General features: G+C 44.7%; 1 protein-coding gene across 1 annotated transcript; it reads right to left on the bottom strand.

Annotated features, from left to right (window-relative positions):
- Nucleotides 1-2,338: 2,338 nt before the first annotated feature.
- Nucleotides 2,339-10,513, bottom strand: SF3B6 (splicing factor 3b subunit 6). Its single transcript, XM_073674081.1, has 4 exons — nucleotides 10,369-10,513; nucleotides 6,890-7,008; nucleotides 3,586-3,724; nucleotides 2,339-2,689 (listed from the first exon to the last, which is right to left on the bottom strand). The coding sequence occupies exons 1-4, from the start codon at nucleotides 10,396-10,398 to the stop codon at nucleotides 2,600-2,602; spliced, it is 378 nt and encodes a 125-aa protein (XP_073530182.1). The 5' UTR covers nucleotides 10,399-10,513; the 3' UTR covers nucleotides 2,339-2,599.
- Nucleotides 10,514-11,026: the final 513 nt, after the last annotated feature.

Genomic DNA, 11,026 nt, shown 5'->3' with positions numbered 1-11,026 from the left:
GCATTGTGCCCGCTGTACAGATGGTGGAGGGGGGATAATGCTATGGGACTTCGGCCCCTTAGTTCCAGTGAAGAGAAATTTTAATGCTTCAGCATACAAGATATTTTGGGGAAGGCCCTTTTCAGCTCCCCATGACTGTGCCTAGCCCTCAGAGTCCATAAAGACATGCTTGGGGGGAGTTTGGTGGAAGAACAGAGCCTGGAGCTCAACATCATCCAACTTCTTTGGAGTGGACTAGACCGGAGATTGTGAACCCAGCCTCTCTCCAACATCAGCAAATCTCTAGAAATGCAGAGGAAAGATCGCCGACTAGGTCGACGTTGGTACCAAACCTGTGTAGATGCCAGAGCTTATTGGGCATGGCGGCCGTGGTCTAACAATTGTCCAACTGATCATGGGATAAATAAGGGGCTGGAGTTAAAGATGAGCGAACCCAAACTATGAAGTTCGGGGTTCATACCAGACACCTGGTGCTGATCTCCGAAAAAGGACTTCTCCTGGAAGTCTGGAAAGAGACAGAATGAGAATTTTCCAGCTCGGCAATTTGAGTCTCCATACATTTGGAATTTTGGGTTCAAGTTCAGGTAAAGTTCTGGTACCTGAACCGAACTTTAGACAAAGTCCGGTCGGGTACCAGAACCCGAACTTACACAGGTCCGCTCATCCCTAGGTGTGGATAAAGGACCCACATTGACCTGCAGTGGCCCGGGACTGTAGATATATACTAGGTAGGAGGTCCTATCATCTTCGTTCCTCAGGAGCACACCTTCCTGATGGCTGGGGGGCAGTGCGCTCCTGAAGATGGACAAAGCAGACCAGTGGCATTGTAGTATTGTAGTGCCGAGGGCCCGAACTGTGCGCTCTCCAATGCTGTAAGCAGAGAAAGCTTTACCTCTGAAGCATTGTAGGAACACAGAGGCACTGAAGCCGGCCGACCACTTACAAACTATTAGGAAAAGCTTGTAAGCACTGTGCTCCTTGCCCAGGAGACCGGCCACCACTACAAGGTCTATCAGATAAAGAGCAGTGAACTATAAAAAATGAAATATCCCTCAGTTCTTGAGAACGGAGATTGCAAAGTTGCTTGTTTTTACAAGAACTTTACAATTTTACCCAATAAAGAACTTGAGATTACCCCCCCCGTTTTAAAAGGTTCTATACTGATGTCCTTGCAGGGGCCCAACCATGTCATCTAGGACTACCAGGTGCAAAAGAGTTACTATATGTCAAGCAGACCCCCAATTGTGCCCCTTTGCAATGAAAATTAAAACATTTTGCAAATGAACCCATTATAATCATGAAATCTTTTTTGATAATGTCACTTGGGGATGAGTGGGATATAATAGATAATCTCTGCGTACGTGAAAAAAAAATAAATAAAAGTGGCTACTAAAGATAGTAGATAAATAAACCAAAAGTGACTGTTACCATGACAACCACCCTATTGTTATCATCCCGATGTCAGCGCGACTCGTAAGGAAAGATTCAGCTCGGGAAAGTGAAGGCTTCAATGCGACACCGGGGAGCATAACATCAATGAAAGTATTGACTTTACAGAACTTCCATTTTTAATTATTCTGCTCTAATTACTAATTATACTAAGAGACAATGACCCCCCCCCCCCCCAAAAAAAACAGTAAAAATAACATAAAAAAAACTCAAATCAGACACTCACTTTTCATAAAATGGCAGGGAAGGAGTTGCTGTGTTTTGTGGAAATCGCAGCCATGATGAGCGAAACGATTGGCAGGACTCTCGTCTAGGGGTCAGGTCAGGATTCCATGGCAGCCTGATGGACGAGAGCCCTGTAAACAGCCTCCTACCTGCCGGCTAGCTTTTGATTGGTGAGCCTGGCTCAAAGTCTTGTGTGTATCACACCGCAACAATGACAGGGCCAGCATCCTCAAAAGAAGATGCTGAGGCGGTTCACAAGGCTCCCATCCATCAGGCTGCCATGGAATCCTGACCTGACCACCAGACCAAGGTCCGGCAGAACATTTTAATCATCTCTGAAGACGAACTGTAACATAACCTTTGGCACAGAGGAAAGCGGTCTGGAATCACCTCCACAGACCAAAAAGTTCCCGCTTGTTGCCTTCTCCCTGACCTGGGAGCAAAAATGACAGATCACAAAAATCCGCACCTCATAGTCACCCCATAAAACTTTAAACTGTTTAAATGTTGCCGTCGAATAGACAGCAGCATCTAAGCGGATAAAAACTCTTGCTCGACGCCGGGTGTAAGATAGCAAAAATAAATAGCTTCAATAAAAAAAGATCAGGACTGAGGCGGCACAATGTGGCTAATGTACGTGTGTTGTTTCCTGAAACAGCAACAATTTAAAGTCTAAAAAGATCTTGGTGGATGTTTATTGGTATCTATGATCAATATGAAACACATACAAGACCGGCGCACTCACCCCAAATCCACAACGTGGTCCTCAAACCAAAAGAAATGGTAGACTCCTCATGCCATGTAGCATTGTGAGAAAACATAACAAATACTCAGTCCTTCCAATACAAGTCCATGTGTCCTTCCCTGACAACAAAACTCAGCAACCATACAAGCATCAAAGTATAAAAAATATATAAATCCAGCTTTATTTCGGGGGATCGGTGTTGATTCCATATTTTTCTTTCAGTAGCTTGAGCTGTTCCTCTTTCTTCTTGGTGTCCATCTTCTGAAACGCCTAAAAAATAAGAAAATAGAATAAAACACTAATAATAGTGAGAAAATTGTATCATCATATGATGCAGATAAGCTTCACACAACACAGACACGGGGTACGATGGCACCTATATAAGGAGGTCACGAGCCTCTCCTTTTTTATAAATTATACTAAAAACAGAAAAATCTGAGTCTCTACGAGGAAAAAAAAAGGAACACACTGATCACATACAATTCAGTACAGAGTGATCAAAGCCTTATGGTTGTGTTCACACTTAGCATTTTTTTATGCTTCTTTTTCTGCATGGCCAGAAAACTTCTGCCAAAATGAAATTCTTTTTTTTAGTGCCAAGCCATTTTAATCTCACGGGAAAAAAATCTGCAGCAAAAAGATTGAAAGAATTGACCTTTTGCTATTTTTTACCAAAATTAAAGCTTCAATCTGGCAAAAAGAGGGCAGAGAGAGCAGCTAAAGAGACTGTCAGTGACAGAGACAACAGCTTTTAAACAGCAGTCAGTCCAGCAGTCGGCTGATCGCTGCAGGTCTGGCATCGCTAAAGGAAGTCGTGTCTGGATGAACACATGGGTCGGGTCTGCCAAAGTGAGAGGGGTCTTGAGAGACAACACGCTTAAAGGGGTTACACCGGATTAGAAAAAGGCTGCTTTGTTCAGAAACATTGCCATCCCTGGTCATGCCTGGTATAGCAGCTCAGCTACATGCACTACCCGATACAACCCGCTGTCAGAGGTGGCGCTGTTTCTTAAGGAAAGCAGATGAGTTTTTCTAATCCTGAACAATCCCTTTAATAATTGCCTCCCCTTAGTCTTTTTTCTTTGTGAGATTGTGGATCATCCAGCACTTGTGAGACTACCGGCAGCGGTATTACTGAGCCCCGCGTGTCGTATAGCAGCACTTACCCTGTTTGCATTGTAGTACAGGACCACCAGGTATCTGTTACACACGTTGAAGCCGGAGAGATGATCGCAGGCGTTCTTGGCGTCAAAGATATCTTCATATACGACGTACGCAGTGCCCCTGGTCTCCGGTGTGTTCCCACTGCGAAAGATGGGAAAATCAATGAAAACTATAAAACTGCAAAAAGCTAGTGATAACCAGCGTCTCTGGTGACCGAGAGAGAGCAAAAACTCAGGGGAAACATGGAAGTGCCCTTTATTTTATCCTTCTTGCCTCACTTTTACGATAAAAGGTTAGGAGTGGACAGCAACATTGATTGCGTGACATAAAAGATGGCCGATGGCTGAGCTCCTGCTGAATGTGCTGGGACCGCACCCAGCGCAGATTCGGACACTTTAACGCCTCAGATGCCACTATCAAGTGACAGCAGCAAGTGAGGAACATGACAGAGGGATAGCGCTCCGTCAGCCCACCGGCAACTCTGCAGCGCGATGGTGGGGTGTCAAAAAGGAAGCCCAACAATGGACTACACGGGTACCATAAACCACTACATAACAGATACTGCGAGAGGCTAATACGCTGCATAATGCACTGTACTACTAAACAGTGCAGTGTATTATCACTGTGATCAAAGGATCACAGGCTCAAGTTCTTTTCTGGGACTAGTAAGTATTGAAGTTTTTTTTTTTTTAATGTCTGTCATATAGGCCAAAATTAGCTTTAACAGCAAGGGTGTTGCCCCTAACTTAAAAGATAAAACTTTTAAAGTGTAATGGAATAACAAAAAGTCCCTATACTTACCTCCTGGAATGGTGTCGCTCCTCTGTACTCACTATTGTGTCCCCGCATCTAGCAGGGGGCATCACATGACCGCTATTTCAGAGGAAGAGACACCACATGAAGCCCCCTCCAGTCATTAACGCCAGGTGAGTGGTGGGGGACAGAGGACCAACTGCGGGGAAGAGGAGCCGTCTGTTCCTTTTTACTTAGAGGGGCGCTCTGTACCTACAATGCCGGAGGCTGGGGCATAAAACAGTGAAGTTCTCGCTTCCTTGACTTCGTCAGGTCTTCCACATTTCGTATTTAGTTCTGATTAAATGCATTTACCGAGTGTCTCAATATCACTTGCACAAGAGAAAAAAAAAAAAGAAAATCACTTTACTTAATGCAGTTTCTTGGAATTGTTACTAAAGCAAAAAACGCAATCGCTCATCGCATCTGTCAGACAAAACAGCGAGCGGCAGGGTCGGGTAATGGATTATTTTGTGCACAAGACGTATTCAGTTTCCTGTAATGTCACTCAGGAGGGGCCGAGCCGCCGCCACCATTATGTCACTTCCAGTAATGGGAAAGTAATTGCCATCATCTCCAGTGCGATCACGACGGAGAAGAAAAATCACATCATGTTCATGCCTGTCCGAGGCCTGGAGAACAGCCCCATGTCCGACCGATCACACCACAATATTCTGTCACTTTGCTTCACTGATCACACAAGGAGTTGTTTTTCTTTTTTTTAAATATTAAACAACATTCAAAAAGAGCGCCACACCTGTCTACAGGTTGTGCATGGTATTGCAGCTCAGCCACATTAGCTTCACTGGAGCAGAGTTACAATACCACCTGCGGCGAGAAGACCCTGTTGTAGGAGAAAGCAGACGGGAGACGAGATTCTGAAATTGCAGATCTTCACAAGCCGTGGTAAAGCTGTGTCAAGAGAAAAATAACACAAAGTTTGACACTTTGAAAGTGGAAACAATTTTTCTTTCCCAGATAAATAGGTACAAAAGTAGTCAAACATAAAAAACCACTGATAGATTAATAACCCAGCTGCCTCCTGCTGGAGGATGTCCTGGGGCATCTGCCACCAAGACGTCAGCAGCAGATCTGTGCGTTGCTCGGTGCGGCCTCCGTTGATCGGCCTCGCTTTCCAGGACGTCCCACAGATGATCGACAGAATTGGGACCCGGGACATTTGGAGACAAGTCATCAGCCTTGATCACGGTCATGTTCATTGCAATTTCTGGGCAATTTTTTGCAGTGTGGCAGGGGCATTATCCTGCTGAAAGATGGCACAACTATTAGGGAATATGGCGGCCATGATGGGAGCACTTGGTCCGTACAATGTTAGGTAGGTGGCATGTCTCACATCTTCATGATGACCCCCTCTTGCTGCCTCGTCTTCTCCCCATCCTGGTGCCATCACATCCCCAGGTAAGTGACGCACAGTTTCCATATAATAAAAAAGTCAATGTTATTCACTGGAGCAGGCTGCCACCTTCCATTCCTCCATGGCCCAGATCTGATGCTCACGCGTCCTTTGTAGGCATTTTCGGAGGTGCATAATCTGACAGATCTGCGGCTGCACAGCAAGGTGTGATGATCTGTGTGTTTACACCTATCACAACCTGTAATACCTATTTCTGTGGGATTGGAGCCGTCACTCCACACATGCATCAATGACCTTTGGTTGTCCATTACCCCCTTGCTGCTTCACCAGTTGGGCTTCCTTTGACCACTTTTTTTTTAGGGCAGTACGGTGGCTCAGTGGTTAGCATTGTAGCTTTGCAGCGCTGGGGTCCTGGGTTTAAATCCCACCAAGGACAACATCTGCAAGGAGTTTGTATGTTCTCCCAGTGTTTGCGTGGGTTTCCTCCCACACTCCAAAGACATACTGATAGGGAATGGAGATTGTGAGCCCCAATGGCAATGATAATGTCTGTAAAGCGCTGTGGAAATAATGGCGCTATATAAGTGAGTAAAATAATTAAGTAAATACTAGCCACTGTGTCTGGGGAACACCGCACAACACTCCCTTGTTCTGACCCGATTGCCTGGCCATCAACAATTTGTTCCATGTCCGACGCTGAAATGTCCCGTAAGCCGTGCACCATCACTCCATTAATTCTTTGTGGGACTGCGGAAAAAGCAGAGTAAAGCACCCCCCTCCCTTTTTTTTTTTTTTCAGCTTTTTCATAGAAAAATCAATGAAGCAGTGGCGGCCATACATTTCAGATGCCCATTCTAGGGACCAGTAATAGTCACCTTATCTTTTGTACAACTGATAACTTTCACTGCGGGAATAATTGTACATGAAAAAGCTTGTCAACTTTTTATTACTTCCTGTATCAAATTCATCATTGTTTTCAAGATCTCTGCTTGTAACCAATGAATAAGAACATCTATTTTTTAAGTACTTTAATGTGAATAAAAGTGGAATCTCCATTTAAGTGTGAAGCAGTCTCAGGGGTGTACAGGGTCTTTGACTAACGTGCAGTAGCATCAATGTAAGAAAATATGTCAACTTACACTCTGATCTGCCGGATGGGGCCGTATTTTCCAAAGATGTCGTACATTTCCTCCCCGGTGATCTTATAGGGCAAGTTTCTGATATACAGGATGCGGTTTACCTCTGGGGGTAAGCGGATCTGGGGAAGAAAAAGAAAAAAGAAGGCAAAAGTCAGAACATGTATGATATGGTAACGACAAAATATTCACAGGGGATCATCCAGTGCATAAATCACATCAGAAAGCAGAAACAAGCAGCAGTACAGAGACTTATGTGCCTCTGTCTAGCAATGCAGACCACGGCCAGTGGTAGGCGCCATCTGAGTCTCTGCACTCTTGTGGATATCTGATGTATCACATGAAAGTGTGTGAGTCACAAGCATAACAGCTCCGATAGTAGAGGTTTGAATGCAGAGAAATCTGTTTTTATAAACTCCGTTTTTCACGGGCTTGGCGTCCGGGGAACACCAAAAAACCCCGCCTATGTGCTTATTATTCCCCCAAATCCCCACCTATATGCTTAATTATCATATTCCCCCCTCCCCTGCGCTCCCTGAGTTCCCGGGCATGCACAAAGCGCCGCTCACATAGATTGCGCTTTGCTTCATTCCGGCTCCTTCTGCCTATGCACTGCGCCGCAGGTTTCTATTGCACAGGCACTGGGAAGTGACAGTGACTCCTCAGCGCCTGCTTAATAGAAATCTGCGGCGTAGTGCATAGGCAGACAGGGCCGGGATGAAGCAAAGCGCAATCTATGTGAGCGGCATTTTGCGCATGCTCGGGAAGTCAGTGAGCGCAGTGCACGTCACAGGGTCCTGTGATGTGGAGGGGAGGGGGAATATGATAATTAAGCATATAGGCGGGGATTTGGGGGAATAATAAGCACATAGGTAGGGATTTGGGGGAATAATAAGCACATAGGCAGGGATTTGGGGGAATAATAAGCACATAGGCGGGGATTTGGGGGAATAATAAGCACATAGGCGTGGATTTCTTCCCATCCCCCAAGCCTGTGAAAAACGGAGTTTATAAAAGCAGATTTCTCTGCAATCAAACCTCTGCTATGGGCCATACAAGTAAGTATAGATTTACTTTTCTATACCCTGTATGGCCATTGTAGAGGTCTGATATCTCCAAAGTGGTGACAGATTCCCTTTAAAGGGCAGCAGCATCGAAAAGCAAGTTTTACCTATAGATGCTTCCATGTGTAAGTAAATACTGGGGTCACTACTTAGCAACTGTCTATGGATGCATCATGTGACAACTGCAGACCTCTCCCCCCCATAACCCTGAGCAGTGATCTACAGTTGTCACCGAGAGGTTACTCAGCCAAACTTTCTGTCTCATCATAAACTCCATCATTTTTCTCCTATAAGTCTACAGCAACGATGCTGCGCCGCAGCTCCCAGTGTGATTAGCTCTCAAAAATAATGGAAATAGAGGAGGGAAAAAGCCAAGAAGAATCAGATTATTATGGGAGATTGGGGGAGAGGTAGTTTAAATAAATAATAATAAAAAAAAAAAAAAAGCTTGGCTACATTGTATGAGTACAGGCAAAAGTCTGGAATCCAGACTAGAAACAACCTCTTCTGTGACAATGATCAAACGTCAGACAAACGTCTTATTCAGTAACAGCAAGCAGAGATCTCAGAAACAGTGGGACAAAGATCTAACTCCTACAAGAATTAAAGTAATTGTCCAGGGAGAGGAGAGAATTATTTGTTCGCTGACTCAATAAAATGAATAAAATTCACTAATGAGATTAAAAATCCCAACTCCCGATCCAATTTTGTAGTCGTGGCACCATCAGGTAGTGGCTGATGCAGAGACAGAGGAAGGGGGCTGGCTGAGCTGGTGATCTGAGCAGCCACTGCCTGCCCGCAGCATACACAGCACTGACACAAGGATCTATGCTGTGCCGAAAGGAAGCAGTAAGTGGGAGGTGCTGGGATCGGGAGTCGGGGTATGGAACTGGGACTGGCCGTAATATAACCCAATGTATTTACAGAAAACTGAGAAAACTTGCAGCTGGCAATAGACAGTGCAGAAGGCAAATGGTGCAAAATTATAAAAGGGTTTATCCAGGACTATATTATTTTTTTTTTTACTATGGGACTAAGGACTACCAGGCAGGTAGATGCTACCTAGGTGCCAGTTGTGCTCGGCGCCGATTTCAGCTGGCACAGAGCGGTCATTCGCTGCTCATGTCGGAGATTCAGCAGGCTTCCACATCATGTCGATAGAGCAGCGGCTTCACTTTCGCTCTGTGTGACTACCGATGTCATGCTGTTTGACAGCCGGCTCTCTGCTGCCTAACTTGGCTGTCAATCAGCATGACGCAGGAGTCATACTCGGTCAACGTGGAGCAGCAAAATTGCCGGCAGAAGCTGTCAGTCACCGCTCAGAGCCAAATAGAACAGGTAAAAAGTTTATTTTTAGTTTTTTGGCTTATAATACAAAAAAAATTTAGTCCTGGACAACCCCTTTGGATCAGGGCTGTGAAGTCGGTAAGCCAAACCTCCAACTCCGAAATTTCCATGCCTCCGACTCCCTCATACATGGCTCTTGTTTAAGTGATAAATTTACTGTAGCACAGATTCATCTCAGCTAAAAGTCTAGACCCTTAGATCAGGAATAGGACAGACATTTATAGGACATTTCATAACTTTCCCAAATTCTTATGGAAAAATATTCCCCACAAACTGCATTGAACTACTGTACCCAATTTATTATATATATTTTAGGAGTCGGAGTCGGTCCATTTTATAAGGACTCCACCAAAATGGGCTCCAACTCCACAGCCCTGCTTTGGGTATAGGATTCTTAGCCAAAAATAGATGCTTTAAGAAAATAAAAAGTCCCAAAAAGATGGACTACCCCTTTAAATGACATTTCCAGTTTCCTATAGATACATCCAGTTCCAATTCCTCACCCCGACTCCCGATCCCAGCACAGCATAGATCTTTGTCAAGGCTGTGTATGCTGGGGGGCAGGCAGCGACAGCTCAGACCACCAGCTCATCCAGCCCCCTTTCTCTGTCTTGGCCCCAGCCGCTACTAAGATCCCCTATAACTCGTCCTGACATTTTTCCAATCTGCCAGGAGACAGAATAGTAATGGCCGTCGTGTCTCCCTGCCGGAGTTTTTATGTAAAGGGGCTGTCATCATGTATTACACCATATAGCGCCTGTGCTGTACATGTCTGGCAGGTGTAGGCCTCACTTGTAGGGGCCCCTGAGTGTCTGTGGGCCAGAGGTCTGATGGGCCACAACAGCTGAAGCAGGAAAGCCCTAAAATGACTGATTAGCTGCAGCGGTACTACAACTCCCAGCATGCCCTATGGATATGCTGTAGCAATGCTGGGACTTGCAGTATGTCACCAGCTTAAGGCTCATATGTCACAGGTCCTATCGAGAAGCAGCTTCATTCTCACCATCACATACACATGACCTAGGGTCCCATTACGGGCCATTATTACGACCTCCTTCCCCTAAGACTCACGTTAGCTCGTTTCGCCGCTTGCATCGCCATTGTGGCCGCTGAGAATAAGAAAGTCCTGGAGACGACGAAATAGAAGCAAGTCTGGAAAACCGGAAAAGGAATCTGAGGCTTGTGACGTCATCACTACAGGCGCATAGCCATCAGTCGCGCTACTCCGGAAGTGATACCTATCATGTGATCACGTTGTGTTGCGGCCATTTTTAATTTGGGCAAAAGATTTTATTTTTATTTTTTTTTATACAGAATTGAGTCTATAATATAATATACATTTTTAATTTGACAAAACTTTACCAAATTAATTCAGGATTTTGTAACCTCATCATCACCTAATGAGCACAGTCTTCCATCACAGAAGACCGGAAGTGCTCCCTGTCATGTGATCGAGTTGTGTGGCGGCCATTTTTAATTTGGGCAAAAGATTTGATTTTTCATTTTTTGTTTTCATACTGAATTGAGTCTATGATATTATATACATTTTTAATTTGGCAAAACCTTACCAAATTATTCCTGTATTGTTGTAATAATAATAATTTAATGTTTTAAGGAGATTTTACAGGAACTAAGCTCTTGTATCCCCTTTATCTAGTTAGATCCCCAACCAGCCAACCATATTCTGGCCTAATATTTTACGCAGCTATGAAAAGTAGTGACGTGACCA

The sequence above is a fragment of the Phyllobates terribilis genome, unplaced genomic scaffold, assembly GCF_046119375.1.
Source record: "Phyllobates terribilis strain yellow unplaced genomic scaffold, ASM4611937v1 Scaffold_3__8_contigs__length_932513732, whole genome shotgun sequence".
Classification (NCBI taxonomy): Eukaryota; Metazoa; Chordata; class Amphibia; order Anura; family Dendrobatidae; genus Phyllobates; species Phyllobates terribilis.
This window is presented reverse-complemented; position numbering and strand designations above follow the sequence as displayed.

Coding starts and splice junctions, on each gene's coding strand:
- SF3B6 (XM_073674081.1), bottom strand. CDS start 10,398: ATGGCGATGCAAGCGGCGAAACGAGCTAAC. Junction 7,009..10,368: donor AAGCGGCGAAACGAGCTAAC/GTGAGTCTTAGG, acceptor TTTCTTCCCCAG/ATCCGCTTACCCCCAGAGGT. Junction 3,725..6,889: donor CCCATCCGGCAGATCAGAGT/GTAAGTTGACAT, acceptor CATCTTTCGCAG/TGGGAACACACCGGAGACCA.